General features: G+C 38.0%; 1 protein-coding gene across 6 annotated transcripts in view; it reads left to right on the forward strand.

The window, feature by feature from the left end:
- The window catches only part of MTM1 (myotubularin 1), a 42,309-nt gene that overhangs the window by 13,899 nt on the left and 9,774 nt on the right, over window positions 1–18,636 (forward strand). For 5 of the 6 annotated variants that reach the window (XM_062006509.1, XM_062006508.1, XM_062006512.1 and 2 more), the window contains exons 5-12: window positions 1,138–1,232; window positions 2,222–2,332; window positions 3,237–3,338; window positions 10,173–10,256; window positions 11,445–11,594; window positions 13,334–13,522; window positions 16,546–16,731; window positions 18,013–18,219. In XM_062006509.1, coding sequence (XP_061862493.1) covers window positions 1,138–1,232; window positions 2,222–2,332; window positions 3,237–3,338; window positions 10,173–10,256; window positions 11,445–11,594; window positions 13,334–13,522; window positions 16,546–16,731; window positions 18,013–18,219 — 1,124 coding nt within the window. Of the gene's footprint in view, window positions 1–1,105; window positions 1,233–2,221; window positions 2,333–3,236; window positions 3,339–10,172; window positions 10,257–11,444; window positions 11,595–13,333; window positions 13,523–16,545; window positions 16,732–18,012; window positions 18,220–18,636 lie in introns of all 6 variants that reach the window. The other variant, XM_062006513.1, reaches the window with a different exon arrangement.

The raw sequence follows: 18,636 nt of genomic DNA on the forward strand, positions 1-18,636 counted from the left end.
GATATTTTGTTAAGTAGTGTGGAACCTTAGCTCAAACTGTGTAAGTACAGTCTTACACTTCCTTGACACAGCACGACATGCACGTAGCTAGTATGCAATTCTTAGCCTTTCCAGGCAGTGATGTTGTAGCATAAGGAAGGTGAATGTATTGTGTACAATGTTTCTCGTTTGATGGAGATCCTTCCTGGAGTGGAGCCTTCCACTCATGGAAGTTAGTGTTGAAGCATCAGAACGCAACTGGAAGTTGTGTGGCTTCTATTTGTGAAGCTTCTCCTTCCCCCTCATGCCTGAGGATTTGTTAGGTGGGTTTGGAAACTAGATTGGCTGATGTGAAACCAAAGTGGTGATTCAGAGGAAGTAGTTATGCTCTGAATGAGGGAAGTTGTGGGGAAGACACGAGGGAGAGGGTGTGGGACAAAGATGAATGCTTGATATGATCCTTATGAAAATTGTTGGTGCTTTGAAGCAGCACACTGGAAGGAGGGTGCTTGTTGTGGAAGGCAGATAAATAGATTGGGCTAAAGAAATGAATAGTTTGTAATGCTTCACTTAAGTCTTTAAAGGCATTGCTTCAGTTAAATTTTCTTCTTTGAGTAGTATGTGTTAGTACTCGTTTTGTTACTGTCCTTATTGAAACAATGCTGCTAGCCCTGCTGTATTTGATTGCCTTAAGTTGAAATGTAATGTGATGAGTTCCCTAAACATTTTCTAACCTGAACTACATACTTTAAGTCAAAATTGCTTATGGAGCACTGAAAGATGTAACAGTATCAACAGAAGAATGTGTTTGTTCTGAAATAGTGAGTGGGCTGGTTCAGGAATCACAGAGATGACTTAAATGTACTCACTATTCAGAGTCCTGCCCTCTCCTATGTATTGCTGAGAACAATGCAAGTGTAACTAGGGAAGGCTTACTGAAATGTGCTGATTTAATTTGGGCAAGTTTTAGTATATGAAACTTTCACATTTTCTTAGAGTGGACAAAATTCAGATGTATTATTTGTTAAATTAATTCCTCTCTTGGAGTGGCTCTTAAGAGTGCAGCTCTCTTTATTTTACTGTTACTTAACTGACACTGTCCTTAGCTCTAATTTTTTTCTTTTAGCAATCTTTTAAGAAATGCTGCATTTCTTACAGACAAGGAAGTTATTTACATGTGTCCGTTTAACGGCCCTGTTAAAGGAAGAGTGTACATCACAAACTACAGGCTGTACCTAAGAAGTGTGGAAAATGTGAGTAATATGCCACAATTACTTCTGTGGGATGAGTTGGCTTTAAACTCCTTTCCCTTCACTCCCACTGCTTTTGATTTATTTTGTGACCAATTCTGTTCTTGTAATTTTGGCATATGTATGTTTGTGGAATTGCATGGGAGGCTTTTTACTTGAAATGACCTGTAACATTTGTAATAACCATATCTGAATTGTGTAATGACTAAACAGTCATTTGCTTTCTACCACTGAGAAGTCTGTATAAAAACTGAAGTTTTGTAAAGTTAAACATGTTTGTAAAAGTGTGATTTTTGCCTGGTGAAGTTACAGTTTGATCACACTGAATTGATACTTTTGCCTATTGGAGTTTTTTTGATAGCTATTCCCTTTACACCTACTCTGTGTTAGAGCAAGGGCAGCAGCTGATATTGTGCAATAGTTCTTAAAATGGCTATCAGTAAACCATGATTTTGATTGTCCTTACTGATGGAAAAGAAAACTACTTTGATCAATAGAACCTCACATGGGAGGGGAGAGTAAGATAAGCAGCAACATAAAAGAGAATAAAATGTGTTTATCTGTTTCATATGTTATTTTTTTTAACTGTTGAACTCTATCAGACTATTGAACTGAGGTCTTTCTGGTTGCAGCTAGCTCTACTAGGAATGGCTTTTGTTTTCTTCTACTTAATTCCATATATCAAAAAAACAGTCTAGCAAGGTAGTTGGAAGAGTGTAGCAGAAGGCACCTTTTTAGTGTGTTTCCACCTTTTTTTTCCCCTGCCTACCATATTAAGTGTGAAGTATTTTTGTTGCATGTTAAAGCAGATGATGTTCAAGGCTGTAGAGTGACTGTACAGACTTCATAATGTGTTGGAAGGGAAGCCTCACATGCAAAACTCTTGCTTCCTGTGTGTATTTTGTGTCTCTTCTATTCTAGAAGGCACAAGAGTATTTTGCTGAATTCCTTTTTTCATGTTAATCTTTTCCTTTTTCAAAATTCCCTTGTAGGATCCAGTTGTGGTATTGAATGTTCCATTGGGTGTAATTTCAAGGATTGAAAAAATGGGAGGAGCTTCAAGCAGAGGAGAGAACTCTTATGGATTAGACATAACCTGTAAAGTAAGACTTTCCAACAATTCAATAGGAAATGAAATCTAGAGACTCCTTTTCTTACCATGTACCTATTTATAGGAATGTAAAAAGACATATTCACAGGTGAATTAAAGAGTTTTCTGGAACTGGAGAGGGAAATGGCTTTTGTATAAAGGGCTCTTTAGCTGTACTCTATGCAAGGAGAGAGGGATTGGTCTTCCTTTCTGAATCACTAATTGACAAGAAGTTTTGCACAGTACTCTTATTTTTGGGCATTATCCTTCATTGTTTCATTTGTTCTAAAAGTAATTTTTTTATAATCTCAAACCTTTGAGGAACACCTCAGATGGGTGTTTTGCAAGCTGTAAAGGCGGTGGAAGGTTTGTGTAGCAGCTACCTGTTTCCTTAGTCTCAACAAAGAAATTATGTTGCTGTGAAAAATACGGTTATTGGGGAGTTCCCAGTGGATAATTCAGGATGCTGTATTTCACTCATTAATGTGTACACATCTGATTCTTAGTAGATAATGTGCAGATTGCTTATTTTTGATGTTAGTGATGAGAAAATAGCTTGGGACAATGTAGTCTAGACAGATTGTTGGCAAATTTTCATTTTGGAAACAGTGTAACTCCCACCCTGCAAACATTCCATAGCCCGTGAGACCTTTTTAGTGAATCACATACAGTTATTTCTGATGGCTTTATGCCAAAGCACCATTTGCACCACACAGAACATGATACTGCTTTATTTGTAGAATTCTTATGCTCTATTCTATTTTATGGGGTAAGAAATAAAACTGAACATTCACAGTGGTTTGAGGTGTGTTGCAAACAGCTTCTAAATCATGTTTAGTGTATAATATAGCATTTGTACATGAGATAAATGTATTGTACTGCTTTGGTTCACTTAAGAGATATTACCTTTGTTGTAGGATATGAGAAATTTACGGTTTGCATTAAAACAAGAAGGGCACAGTAGAAGAGATATATTTGAAGTCCTAACAAAATATGCTTTTCCCCAGTCACATAACTTGGTAAGTGACATCATTTATACTATTGAGTTGTCTGACTAATTAACTGTTTGACCTACTAAAGGACATCATGGCTGCTTAAAAAGAATAACCACAGTATCTGGTGTCAGCATGAACTCGAGAATTAATGTTTTTATTTTAGATGTGTTGTTGACATAGGTGTATTTGTAAAGCTGTGGATGCTGTATGTCATACTTCAGGTACACTACTGAGCACCTCTGGTCTATGCAGATATCAATGCTATTTGCTACAAGCTATCCTCCCCTAATTGGGACATGTAGTAGTACGTGCCTAGATTTCTTGAAAATGTTAAACTATTGGGCAGTGTCCAAGACAAATGATAAATATGAATCACCAAGAGTGTTACTTCAGGAAAAGAAGACGTGGTAAGGCAATGCTTGTTTTATATATGAAACTGATGAAAAATATAACTGGCAGCCAGTACAGTAATGAATTTATGCAGATTTATTGCAGGTAACAATAGCATCTTATGGAAGGAATTGAGCAACGAGGATGTTCACCAACTATTACTTTCTGTTTCTGTCTACTGTGCTTGGTGAATCATTTTGACATCTCTTTATCAAATCCTTTATTTTGTCTTTTGTAAAATTCAGTTTACATTTTCTTGGGGTGCTTTCATTCAGGATAATTGTGGAAGAGCTCTCCTCACAATCTTGTCAGGTTCTGTTGTTAATTTTTAATAACTTGATTTTTTTTTTAAGGATTGTTGACTACAGGAGATTGCAGCAAGAATCTTATTTCCTTCTCAGAGAATACGTGTCACTCAATGGACTATACGCTATAAACATTTAATTCTTTAAAACCTCTTTGCAGAAATTTTGCATTCTGGATGGAAACAGTCTGGGGAATGAAAGCATAAAGAAAAAAATCTTTTGCTTGGAATACTTTGTAGTGATGATGAACAGGTCTTAAGAAATGAAAGTGAGATTTCTACATTTGAGTAGGTGTGAGGAGTTGTGCTTACAAAGAAAACTGTTGTAGAAGTGAATATATCTCTACTGCTGACATTTTGTGGATCTTACAATAGAGTCTGATTGAAAGCCTAGCAGAAAGTAATGGGGTATGAAAGGAGGCTGGGAGAGGAAGTGAGAAAGCTATATGTAGAACTATCAAATTATAGAGAAATTTAGCTCAAAAGGGGCTTCTGGACATCATCTGGTCCAGGCTTCTGTGGCAAGCAGGGCCATAGATTAGGTTATCCAGGGCATGATGAAGCCTAGTCTTGAATATTTCCTATGAGGTAGATTCCATCATGTCCCAGAGCAGTCTTGTCCAATATGTAATTGTTTTACAGTGAAGATATTTTTCTTACCTTGAGGATCTGTGTAGATTTGCCAGTAGTGAATGTGGACAAATTCAGTTGTAACTGACTTTGCAGTATTCCTTGTGGGGTTTTTGTGGCACTCAATCCAACTACAGGGTTTCAATAAGACAGTGATGAGATGTGAACTTGTATTAGGTTTTGTCATCAAAACAGGACTGATGTTTGTGTCTAGAGATGGTAGTGAGTAATGTGCGTAGCAGTATACTTCCTGCTTTATTTGTTGTACCTGTTGAACCAAATAAAGCTCATTATTATATGGCCTGGCCCATTTCTAATATAGCTTTCCAGTAAAAGTTAAAATCAGTAACAAAAACCTTTATCAAGGCAGAGGTAATTTTGCCTTTAGATTCAATAAAGCACAAAAGTTGGGAAGATAGTGATGAGAGAGACAATGTGGCCATACTTTATTAGCTATGTCTGGAGTAGGGTACAAGCATGAGAAATTATTCTTACTTTGGAGTGAAATAAAGTCAGTCTGTGTTATTGTGAAGTTGCACCTGCCCTTATTTTCTAATGTCACAGTGTGGATGAGCTCTTAACTTTAAAATGAGGTAAGCAGGTGTGTGATATTTTTGGTATTGGTATTTTTGGCTTGCACCATATTTCAGCAAGTGGCTTAAATTGATCCTGCCAAAGGTTGACATATCTGTCTGGTTTTCATTCTTACCTTGGTTTTCTCTGCGTGATTTTGAGGCTGCGTGATGAACCAGATAGGGAATTGAAGGGGACTAAAGTTGAAGGAGAAAAAAAATGAAGCCTTTACCCTCAGTCACAGAATCACAGAGTAGCAGGTATTGGAAAGGACCTCTAGAAATCATCTAGTCCAACTCTCCTGCTAAAGCAGGTAAATCTAGATCCAGTTGCATAGAAATGCATCCAAGAGGGTTTTAAAAACCTTCAGAGAGGGAGACTTCACTGTTTTCTCCTCATGCTCCAGTGGAAGCTCTTGTGTTCCAGCTTATGCCTGTTACCCCTTCTCCTGTCACTGGGCACTACAGAAAAAAGACTGGCCCCATCCTCTCAACACCTGCCCTTTGGGTATTTCTAAGTGTTAAGATCCTTCTCAGTCTTCTGTTCTCCAGGCTGAACAGTCCCAGGTATCAGAGCCTTTTTCTCATAAGAGAGAAGTTCCAGTCCCCTCATCATCTTGGTAGCCATCCTCTGGACCCTCTCCAGAACTTCTATATCGTCCTTGAACTGGGGAGTCCAGAATTGGACACAGTATTCCAGATGTGGCTTCACCAGGGCAGAGTAGAGGAGAAGGACAACTTGCCTTGACCTGCTGGGCTCACTATTCTTAATGCCCCCCAGGATGCCATTGGCCTTCTGGCCCATGAGGACACATTACTGACTCATGTTCAACTTGCTGACCACAAGAACTCCAGCCAGGTCCCTCTCGCAGAGTCATTTCCTCAAGTTAGTTGGCCAAATATGAGGATGGGGTTGGGGCATCTATGGGTGAATAAAGAGGAATGATGGGATTGCCTCTTTCAGTGGCTGGTTTAGAATGAGAATTCACTGGCTGAATATGACAGTATGTCTGGGCTGTGCATGCCTGCTTTCTCCTTTGAACATACCCTAACACTGTGACCATGCAGCCAGCTTGATCATGGAGATGTTGTATATAGAGTGCTGTAGTTTGTATACAGAGTGCTGTAGTTTCACATGACATCTGGGTGAAGATGACAACACTCTGCTCCTGAAATGCTGAGCTCTGGCCTCTTTCTCTCCAGCCAAGTGCTTGGTTATTCCTTTTATACCAAACTGACAGTTGTGTAATCACAAAGTAAGCCAGTGTAGCTCACTTACTGTTTTGTGAGTTACTCTGATGCCACTTTTAATAATTTGAGATGTTGTTTGACATCATTATGCAGCAAAACCACTGCAAAAGAGGACATGTGAGTGGAACAGGGAGCAGGAGAGAAGGGAGAGATATGTCCTATTTTTAGCAGTGTTAAACTGGTAATTTTGCTCAGAACACCTTGTGAAACTGCATCCTTGATTTTTCAGCTGGTTCAGCAGCACTAATACTTGAGCAGCTCTGCAATGAAAAGAAGGCATCATCAGGACAATAAAGGTCTGAACCTTTACTGTCCTGATTTTTATATGTATGTTTATATTTTATGTCAGAGCTTTATCTGTAGTAGAACCATATCCTTAAAGTTGATCCTAAACAAGAACTTTGAGATGCCTTGCTTCTGTTTTCTTCATGCTGTACCATTCTTGGAGAAATGGATGGTAAATACATTATTTCTGAATGGAGTGTACTTATTGTTTTCAAGATATTTTCTCTACCACCATCCCAACAGCAGTGTTTGAGAACTTGTAAGAAATCACAAGTCTCTTCACAACTGTCCCTCAATGTCTTAGCTTCTGGAAGTAAGAACACAAGATAATGCTAATTCTTATTTCTCTCCAGTTTGAGCATAGATGGGGTTCAGATCTCCTTGAATCAATGACATCATGTAAAATCAGATAGCTCATCTGACTGACAGCTTAGTTGATATGGAACAAACAGCTTCTATCATAATCCTGTGTTGCATTTACAGACTTGTGCTAGTTGAAAGGAAATCATTGAAAGTAGCTTGAAAAAGCTTTAACCCACAAAAGTACCCCATAAAAGGTGATGTATTTAGTCTCTGTAGTTCAGTTTCTGCATAGCAGCTGCTTTACTTCCTGATCTTATCTTGAAACTACACATCATCATCTTTATAAGATCATTCACCTCCATAATACCAGCATGATATGTTTTTGTTTCTAACCGTGATAGCTCTGAGCATGCCAGCTTGATAAGAGATACTGGTATCTGACCTCTCCCACTCCAGAGGTAGCTAGTTCTCCTGGTAATTTAAAATGTCTGAGAGTCACATCATGCCAGTGTTGCTATTGAATCTATAAAGATGTTTTTAGATCACAGTGAGGCCTGGCATAGCTGCCTGTCTGGTGGAGCACTTGTTTTTGTAGAAGTGTATTGAGGCTTCTTTTTGAATGACTTATGCCAGTCTCAATGCAATCATGGTGTAAGGTTATCACATTAACAAATGATCAGAAGTTAATTATGTACATACTACAATGTCTGGTCTTAGTTTTTAGGTGAACAGATAAGATATAACTGGGTTGTAGTAACGGCATATCACAGGCAAGGATAATGATATCTTTATTTTTAAACACTGAGAAACTAGCAGCCTTTTCACTGGGTGAGAGCTTAGTGATTTATCATGTATGAAGAGCATAAACTAGTAAGCTAGAAACAGAAAAATACAATTTCTTTGCCTGTGTGTAACGTTCTAGTTTTGCTGCTTCTTTTGTAATGAGTAAAGATTGGTCAAATATTTCATAAATTATATATAAGTTATGCTCATGTATAAGTAGAACATGTGTTTATGTACTGTGATTCCATAAATAAACACAGAACTATATGTAAATAGACTGCTTGCCACACTGTGTTGTCAGACTGCAGCTGCTCCCTCCTTTATCTCACAGAACTACATTGTGTTGTGAGCAAGCAGTGCATTGCATATTATTTCTGTGTGCAAAATGGTAATGATAAACGGACGGTTGAAGGCAAGCACTGAGTCTGTAGGAGGGCTGAAGAAGAGACTGTGTGTATGGTAATTGCAGGTCAGCACCTGCAAGGAAGTAAACAGAATTATTTGCACAGTGAAGCATAAAAAGTAGCTTGCCAAAATGTTACCAGATTTGAAAGTGTGATGAAGTAGTAGTCTTCTCTTTTAGACTGTGGATCTGCAATGAAGTTTCTACTCCATTCTATGCAAAGAAGCTTTAACTTGCTTTTGCAGAAAATGTTATATGTTAAGTCTTAATTGGTTTTGCCAGCTTCAGGTATTGATAAATCACAAGCCTTCAGTTCTCTGAGTAGTGATTTACTATACTTTTTTTTTTCTTTAATGCTTTCCTTGATTTCTTCTTTGCGTTTTCCATGGCAGATGTAAATAATTTGACACCAATTTTTAATCAGTTTATGTGCTAATAGGAACTGATGTGCTTCCATCAGACATTCAGCACTAACTTCCATCTAACTTAAAACAGATACGGTCAGTCGATACATTGGAAGTGACTGTAAACTATCCTGCTTTGAACCCAAGATGTGTGATAAATCTAGTAATCAGTATAACCTGGGCTAAATCTGTGCTTTATTCAAGTTTCTGTGAGCTAGCGGGTCTCAGCCCTGAGAGGAGGAAGGCCAACTTGCTTAAAGAGTTTTCTCTGAGTAGAATCCTAAGTAGAAACTTTACTCTGTACATCTTTGCATTTCTTGTAGTGTTCTTGCACTTGTTAGGCTTCAGATTTTTGCTGGTTGATCCATGCTACTAATGATTTTTCTTTTTTCTTGAGCAATGTAGGAAGAATTTGTCCTACCTGGAATGTCACTAGAGCTGATGGAGCTTAATTGTCAGCTTGAATAGTTGTGGGTTGTGTGACTGAAAACTGTTGCACCAGATGTGGTGAAGCTTCTGTAGCTCAGTATTTTAAATGAAATGTGCTCTGTGTAGCAGGACGTTGTCCTTTCAGAAATGATTGTGTGCATCCCCTCCTTGTGCATAGTAAATTCAACCCTGGTTTTTCAAAGGCCAAAACAAAATGTGCTTTCCATCTGATTTTGTGTGGATTATTTTGTGGGTGACATGATCAGCATAGCTGCCATTTGTTTATTTCTACTTTGTAGCAGCACCCTCTTAATGTTTTTAACCAGTAAAATCCTCTATGAAACAAGTATCACATCTTTTAGGTGTCTTTTAGTGTTCCAGTGTTTCTGTTTCCTACTGTTATAAGATTCTCCTTTGTCTCTGGTTCCTTGGTGAATTCTTAGCATAGTTGCTCTTTGGGATATGGCAAATTCCTCTGGGGAGGAGGGGATGATTCTTGGATGTGCTATTAACAGTTCAGGAAGTCACATGCATCTACTGCTTTAGGCAGTGATATTCCTGGTTCACTGTATTCCCAGTTTGCAAAAACATCCCTTTTCAGGTTTTCTGTTTAACTTCTGATACTGGCATCTACTTCTAATGGAATAATTTTTTCCTAATTCCCCTCGTTGGGATGAGTGTCTAGTATTTTCTGTAGTACTTTCAGCTATACCTATTGGAGAGATCTTGGTGAGGATGGTATTTAGTGAGGATATGAAATACAGGAAATAAACCAATATAAACTATTTTCATATAAATAAACCAACCTAAACTATTTTGAAAGTTTCAACCTCGTTTAATCTTTGTAACTTGCATTGTTTTGTCACTTCTTGTTTTAACTGTTGTCACATTTCCATTATTTCAGTAGCAGATCTGTAGTTTGTTACTTCTTGCTCTTTGGTTTTAAATCCTTATAAGTACCAGGTTTAAGTGGATGAGACTGGAATGGAAAAGTCAGTCCTATTTTGCAGTGGCATTAGAATATTCCTGGTGATGAGCCTGTTGAGCCTGTTGAGCCACTTTCAGTCAGAGTTTGGTATAATAAGTGTCTTTTACATCCTACAGCTTTTTTTTGCCTTTGTAAATGAAGAAAAGTTTTCTGAGAATGGATGGATGGTGTACAATCCCATGTCTGAATACAGGAGACAGGTAAGTTAGTAAGGTTGCAGGGGCCTGGTGCTTTCATGTCTGACAACTGACGGAGAGGAATTAGCATTTGAACATTTCTTTCATCAGCTCTTTTGTGGGGGGAGTTGAGAATAGGACAAGATGGAATTATATCTTGAAAAAAAAAGAAAAGACATTAAATAAAAACTCTGGAACCTTTAAAAAAAAAAAGAATGTCACAGGAAGGCAGTTTTCACTCTGAAGGAAGTTACTGATAGCTCTTACAACGTGCCAATCCTAAGTGAGCATGAGAATGTGCCAAATGCCTAACTACAGTGTCCCAAATACACGTTTCATTTGGTCTTTGATTTGATCTACTTTTGATGAAGTGAAGGAGGGGAAAAAAGGCAACTTATTTTAGAATCAGTGTTGCTTTACAGAAGTTATTTACATCGCAGTATTCTGCCTTGCTCTCGAGGTGTTTGTTTGAAAAAACATTGCTGAAAGAGGACGAAAGATTTAATTTTGAAGTGCCTTTTAGGCAATTTATTTTTGCTTTAAATGTGACATGTCTTAAAGTGTGTAGCAAGCAATAAGAACTTTCTTAGATTACTTTTTTCCCCTCCGTCATTTCTTGGTTCAAGGTTTAGAGGCCTAAGACCCAAAAAAGGTGAAATGCAAACCCCACTATGCTTCTGTCTGTGTGGAGGGCTTATCAGTCTTTCTCAATTTCCTGGCTGCTGTTTGTGAAATGCTTTACTGAGCAGACTGAAACTAAACTTTTCTAAGTAAGAGAGCTACCTTAAATCTTATTTTTTTAACGTAAAGACTTCCTCCTCCTGTCTTCTCAGAACAACACTCCCTCTCCAGTATACAAATTGGAAAGGCAGAGGTTTGAAGGAGGAGAGGAGGCAGTTTTCTTTCCTCATTCCCATAGTTGAAGAAGTACACATCTACTAGTTCGAATCATTGTTTTGAAACTTGTAAGGATGGAATTGTGCATGTAAGAATATTAAATAGCTGTGCAGTTGTTTAAGACTGTGAATCCATCAGCAATGAGCTATTTTGTGTGGTTTTGTAATCTTTTTGTCTTCTGTTGTTTTGGAACTACTGTAGTTAGGTTAAATTGGTGTATTGTTGCCACCCTGTGGCCATAACTTCATGTAAAATTCAGGAGCAGATTATTTGTACAGGCAAAAATACATTGAGAGCCTTTGTGTTATATTTTAGGGGCTGCCTAACGAGCGGTGGCGAGTAACGTTCATTAATGAACACTACGGGCTGTGTGACACGTACCCATCGCTCCTGGTCGTGCCATATAACGCCACGGATGAGGATCTCAAAAAAGTTGCTGCTTTTAGGTCCCGAAATAGAATCCCGGTGAGTACTATGTGGTGAAAGTTACCTTACGGTGTAGCAAGTTTCAAGTGTGTGCATCGAAACAACTTTTTGCTGAACGTGACACAGAGAATGCTTTTTCTGGAAATGGTTACAGCAAAATAGTTTTCATTGGCTGCTGGTTTTTCCTGCTTCAAACTGTCTCTTGGCCAAGCCACATTTCTGTTTTTCCCCTACAACAACCACCCATTCCAACTTTGCTGATTTTAATGTGACTCTTCTATTATCAACTGCCAGCATTGCAGATTCCCTTTTCTTAATGAAGTATGAGCCCTGGACTGACATTTGTACTAGTTTGACTGTTGTTGGATGTGTGTAAAAAGTGGTTGTCCTTCTGCAAGCAAACTGCATGGCAGCTAAACACAGTTCCTGTGGTCAGTCCTAAAATAAGACCACACATAGTTTCTTGGGCTTTTTAGTCCTTTAAATTTGGCTGTGGAATTTAAGATAAACCCTTTTGACTTTTTGTATTTCTGTAACTAAAGTTGTTTGAGAGAATTTTTGTGTCAGCGCTTTTCAGCACTATAGAAAATCCTCATTTCTGTCATGATAAAATCTGTTCTAATATTTCAGTTTGACAAGCTCAGAGTAGGTGCAGCATTCTTAGAAATGATCATAAAGTTGCCTTGAGTCTCAGTTAATTTCAAACAGATCTGAAATGCAATATGATAAACATTTCTTACATGTAGTATTTACTGACAAGCTGGCCTATAATTATAAATTTACTATAGAGATACACAGATATATGTATAACATGTAATGTGTATGAGATGTTAAATATACAGTACATGCATATAGTTTTTGTAACCTAGCTGTATCTTCTCTGTCATCTCAAAATTCATGACAGGGCTTTTGTATGCCTGTACAGTGAGAACAATTTCCTTGGTGCTAGTAACTTCATTCTTGTCAGGAAGTAACCAATCATACTCACCTGCAGACACACTGACAGCTCTAGAGGTTGTATTTCAGGAACAAATACTTTCCGAGGAGTTTAGTTTTTGAGCAGTTGTTCTTTGTAACCCACAACTTTTCAGACTGAGAATACTGTTTCTTAACATTCTTCAGTGAGGAAGTTGACATTTTTGCCTGTTTCTTGGGGTGCTTATCTTTTAATCTCTTGCACTGCAAACTGCTCCCTGGGCAGCTCACTATCTCGTGTTTGCAGTAAGTCACTTCCGACTCACAACAACTCCACTGCCTCATCTTTGTAAAGAGGACTGAGGAACAGAATGTACTTTAAAGAGAAGGGAAAACATTAAAGATTCTGCTGAAAGGTTCAACTTTCCTTCCTTATCCAAAAAAAGGAAAAAATTGTTCCTGTAGAATTGGAGCATTATGGTCACTATTTCTACAATGACTTCATTCTTCTGAAGCGTTTCTTAGTTTCAGCAGACAATTGCTGTTTGTTTCCAGTTTGCTTTTCAGAATTATTTGTGCAACCTGGGACTTGCAGGAAAATATTAAAAAGCACTGGATTATGTAGCTTAATATAGTTTCAATAAGAATGAAGCATCCAAGAGAATGAACTTTTAAAGATGACTTATTAAATGTTATGAGACTGAAGTGGAAGCAACTGAGATGTCTGACTTATCTTTTGAAGAAATACAATAAAAAATGTTCATTTTCATGCTACCTGTTCTAAAGAATGTAACTTAAATTTTGAAGTGACAATTTTTCAATAAAATATATTTCTTCTACTGTGTTTTTTGGCATGTGACTAGGTTCTGTCGTGGATTCATCCAGAGACTCAAGCTGTTATCATGCGCTGCAGTCAGCCCCTTGTTGGGATGAGTGGCAAGCGGAATAAAGATGATGAGAGATACCTTGATATCATCAGGGAGGCTAACGGGCAGATCTCAAAACTGACCATCTATGATGCTAGGCCCAATGTCAATGCAGTTGCAAACAAGGTAAACCGGTGCTTAATAGTTTTATGTGTGAAGGGGGAGGTAGGAGGGAGACTTAACTGAGTTTCCTGTGAGGAGGCTTTTGTGAACAGTGGTAATCTTAATGTAGATAAGTTTACATATTCAAATATATATTTACATAATCAAATACTGAGACTGAAGGCCATGAAAGGACATGATGTACCTAAAGTAGGTCACAAGCAGAGTTTCAGGACTATATGTGGATTTCCAGACAGGCTTTACGCTGTCTGTTATCTGTCAAGCACAGATGTTAGCATGGGACTGCAATCAGATATGACTACATTCTGCATTGTAAGGTAGGTGTAGGCTGAGCTGTAGAGCATGTCCTCTTGTTGTCCTAATCTCCAATCTAAATCTTCCCTGGTAAAACTTGAGGCCATTTCTTGTCCTGTTACTTTTTACTTGGGAGAAAAGACCAACTCCCACCTCACTACCACCTGTCTCCAGGTAGTTATAGAGAGTGTCATGTCTCCCCTCAACCTCCTTCTCTCCAGGCTAAACACTCCCAGTTCCCTCAGCTGCTCTTCATCAGATTTGTACTCCAGATCCTTCCCCAGCTCCATTGCCTGTCTCTGGACATGTTCCAGCACCTCAGTGTCCCTCTTGTAATGAGGCTTTGAGATCTTAGTGAAATGAGGGGTGTGCTTATCTGACAGAGGAGGAATTCTAGCCTCTGAATAGATTTTTGGCACAGAGTGAACACTAATTTAGTGGAATGAGTCCTCTTCAATGTTTGTGCTTAAAGGGGTATGAAATGGTAAAACTTGTTTTCCTCTGAGAGGTTGATACAATAACAGTTGTTATGTTGATTCAGAATTCGAGAGGGACAATAATGTTAGTGTTTCTGCTCTGTGCAATTTAAAATCATGCAACTATACTTTTACAGCCTTCTCTATAATAGAGAATGTAATTTTTTAATCACAAGATAAGGCTCTTTTTTGTATAGCACACGTTCTTTCAGAGGCTCAGGCCTAGGGGCTGTTGGTTTGTATTTTGACGGTCTGCATCAGTTGCTTACATTTTAGTCTACAAATTGCATTACCCTCTGCATACTGAATTCTTACGTGTGAACAAATCATGAACTCCTCCTGCTTGCCTTGTGGTAGGAATGTCAATTCTTACATCAACTTATTTTTTTTTCCTAGTTCTTGGACAAACTCAAATTTTTACCCCATTTGTTTCAAAGATGTATTATGGCCAGACTTTATACACACAAATGTATTCAAGCACAGTTTTCAGCTTATTTTTAATGATCTTATGTGTTCTAATTAACTGTGGTGTATCCAAATGTGAAATAATCAGAGTAGAGTGCATTTCTGGGTCTGAGGGACAGTGATGTACAGAGGGCAATCCAGTGTTCATAAGCACTGAAAACAGTTTTCTCGAACAGCTGTGAAGATGAATCTATGCAGAGTCTTGGGCTCTGACACTCATGCATTCCTGTGTTCTTTGTACACAGGTCAGGACCACACAGTAGGAGCTGCAGCAGTCCTGCTGCAAAAATTGCAAACATTCTTCTCCAGGACTTCATAATCCTCAAAGGAAAGAGGAAAAATGCAATGATTACTTCTCTTAGAGCAGAGCCTGGCAGCTCTGAGAATACCCCCACATCCGAGGAAGGAGATAGAGAGCATAGAATAGATACTGTGCTACTGTACAGAAATCCAGGTGGTACTAATGGGGAATTTTTAGCCATGCTTTAGGTTATTGTCTGATGTGTAGTTGGTGGTTCTTAATGGCTTATAAAGGAAAAATTTACCGATGACAATTCATGGCATGGCATGATTTTGTCTGCAGAAGGTGCTGTGATTTTGCAGCTGTCAATGGAAGAAGTGGAACAGTGTCCCGAAATACATTTGTTTTTTCTGCTTCCTTTGGTGACCAGGCACGCCCTCTGCCACGGTGGTGATTAAATGTTTTGAGAGTGCAGCAGCAGAGTAAACTTGCTATTTATGTTGCTCTTTAATTTCATAACCATCTAAAGGCACACTTAGTCTTTAGGAATAAAATTTAATGTTAGAAAAGTTAATGTTAGTGTTACTACTAATTTACTACTTGGAGGTGGAATATAAGATTCTTGAACTTAAGAATGAAGTGAGACGTAGCTTATTCTTAACTGAACTCTTAAATTTGGTTGTACTTGGCCAAACACTTTATTGTTTTCATCCATTTCAATATCAATTTAGTTTTAATAGTAAATAACTAGGCAGTGTAAACACAGGAAAGGGATTTTATTCTGGTAGCAATTTTTCTGGTAAACCTGAGATTTTCTGTCTTCTGAATGGGTGGTGTAAAGAAACAGGCAAATCCTTTTGACTGAATTTCTTTCTAATTGATACAGAAACAAAGAAAAGAGCAGTTTTTATTCCCTGGCAGTGATCTAGTATGTCATGAGTAATTGCTGTTTTGTGTAATGGACTTTATTAAGGCTAAATTGAAATGTAATCTGTCTGGAAAGTAAGTTGATTTATTTTGTGTTCAGAAACATGAGTTTGTTTAATCCCTGGTGGGGAAAAATAAGAATGTAAATGAAGAAAAAAGTATTGACATTTGGTGTCAGCTGTTTCCACCATGAATCTCAAAAGTAAAGAGGAAAGTACAGAAGTCTTTCTGTTCTCAAAGCAGCCTGATTGCTCACTGATGCAGTGCTGTCTCACTGTCCTTTACCTGGCTAGGTCAATCCTATTCAAAGGTCTCCAGACCAAACAGCACAAACAGCCTTTTTGTGTTAGTCTCATTTTCCCTTTCAGGGTTTTTCCTTGAGGTTTTGAAAGGAACTGGGCTAGCTGGAGCAACTTGAATGTCTTTCTGCCCATCTATTTTACCTAATACACTTTGGCTGTTTGGACAAAGGAAAGCCCTCAAGTGTTCTTCTCCAGCATTTTGATTCTCCAAAGCTATCTGAGACTCGTCTCTTAACCAAGCAGTTCCTTCTTGCTTTGTTTAAAAAGCTGCTGCAACAGTGTATATATGACTGCAGTTAATTTTAGGTCTCTTGTTTATAGGCAACTGGGGGAGGTTATGAAGGTGAAGATGCATATCCCAATGCAGAACTTTTCTTCTTGGACATTCATAATATTCATGTCATGCGGGAATCATTGAAGAAGTTGAAGGACATTGTTTACCCTAATGTGGAAGAATCACACTGGTTGTCCAGTCTGGAATCAACCCATTGGTTAGAACATATAAAGGTAACTTTCTGCTAGTTGAAACAATGTTTGTCAAAATCTGTCATATCAGATTTGCTTTTTGCTAGACGTTGAGACAGTCCTGATGTGGAACTCATCAAATTACTGGGATGACAAAAACAGCATCACTGCGTGTTGGCTTTTTGCCAGGTAGTCTTAGAGTATGTTATGAGATGTCATGACTAAGCAACAGTAGGTGGAATTCAACATTTCTTGTCTGCCTCAAGTCAAATGTCAGTCTTTAATGGAGGAATGCATTGTTAGTCTAATTGTCTTTATATGCGTGGGAACTGATTTGATTTTGGTTTCTATCAATACAGGATTACAGACAGCTGTCATTACAAAGGATTAGTAGGTAGTTGTCAGTATGTATATGACTTCATTCTATGAATTATGGCTTGGTAAATAACACTTGTACATTTCTTTTTATATTTTGTGATTTTCATCTTAAAGCACAAAGAAAATACATAAATTCACCAGTGGTCTTACTAGCTGACCTTTGAACCTTTTGCTTCAAGTGTAGTTGTGCAAGAGTATTTAGAGCATTGTGTTATGAGTCTTAATAAAATTTTCATTTTGAGTTAATATTTGGAAAATAAGCATATGAAAATGGTACAAGTTCCTTTTTCCAACAACTGATGTATTTCAGTAATTGGATTTAAAGAAAGGAGCCCCATGAAATACAGAATTTTTAGAGTATACTCTGTGTTAAATCCTCTCTTTCTTGAAAAAAGCAGCTTATGTTCTTCAGTTTATCAGTGGTACTGTTTCCTCCTCCATTTTTTGAAGCATTTACTGTGAGATTAATTAGATCTTACTAAGGGATTAGGAAAAAAATCTGTTTTTCTATACAAGAAATGTACTTGATCTCCTTGAAAATTCTTTTGCAATTAACTTCACCCTCCTCTTTAGGTCATTTAATGGAAACAGTATCAATGTAGATACAAAGATATCTGTTTTCTATTGTATCTAGTGACAGGACAAGGGGTAATGGGATTAAGCTGGAACACAAAGTTCCATTTAAATATAAGAAAAAACTTACTTCAAGGGTGAGGGAGCCCTGGCACAGGCTGCCCAGGGAGGGTGTGGAGCCTTCTTCCTTGGAAGTATTCAAAACCTGCCTGGAGATGTTCCTGTGGGACCTGCTTTGGCAGGGGGGTTGGACTGGATGATTTCTAAAAGTCCCTTCCAACCCCCACCATTCTGTGATTCTGTTCTATGAAATCAATTTATTTCTGTTAAAATGATAGCACTAATCTGTGGTGTTTGGTATCTGTTTGCCAGCTTGTCTTGACAGGAGCTATCCAAGTGGCTGACAAGGTATCCTCAGGCAGGAGCTCTGTGTTGGTTCACTGCAGCGATGGCTGGGACCGGACTGCACAGCTGACATCTCTGGCCATGCTGATGTTAGACAGCTACTACAGAACCATTGAAGGCTTTGAAGTTCTGGTGCAAAAAGAGTGGATAAGCTTTGGACACAAATTTGCATCGGTAAGAATTATAAGATAATTGCAAGAACTGTGTAACATTAACATCCTGAAAAGCTTTAAACAATGAATTGTGTCAAAGTTGGATAATTCTTTTCATTATTGTGGAATTCTGATTGTTATATAACCTGTTTAGTTAATATAATTTTGAATATTAACCTCTTTGGTTAATATCTTTTTGCTATATTTCCTCTGACAACTCATATTTTGATGTTTACATGCTCTTTAAAACACAGAATTGCTAAAGTTACTGTGGTTATTGAGCAAAAAAATGAGAAGGCAGAAAACTTATGTCCTCCAAAACTTCTCAGAAGATGATTGTGTAAGGTTAGGACATGAAGCTTCTCCCTCACTCTGCATTTAGAGTATTTTGAATGTCAGGAAAGGCAGGTGTATGAGTGTAACCAATGTCTTTTAAGTG

This window comes from Colius striatus, chromosome 13 (genome assembly GCF_028858725.1).
Source record: "Colius striatus isolate bColStr4 chromosome 13, bColStr4.1.hap1, whole genome shotgun sequence".
NCBI classification, from domain to species: Eukaryota; Metazoa; Chordata; class Aves; order Coliiformes; family Coliidae; genus Colius; species Colius striatus.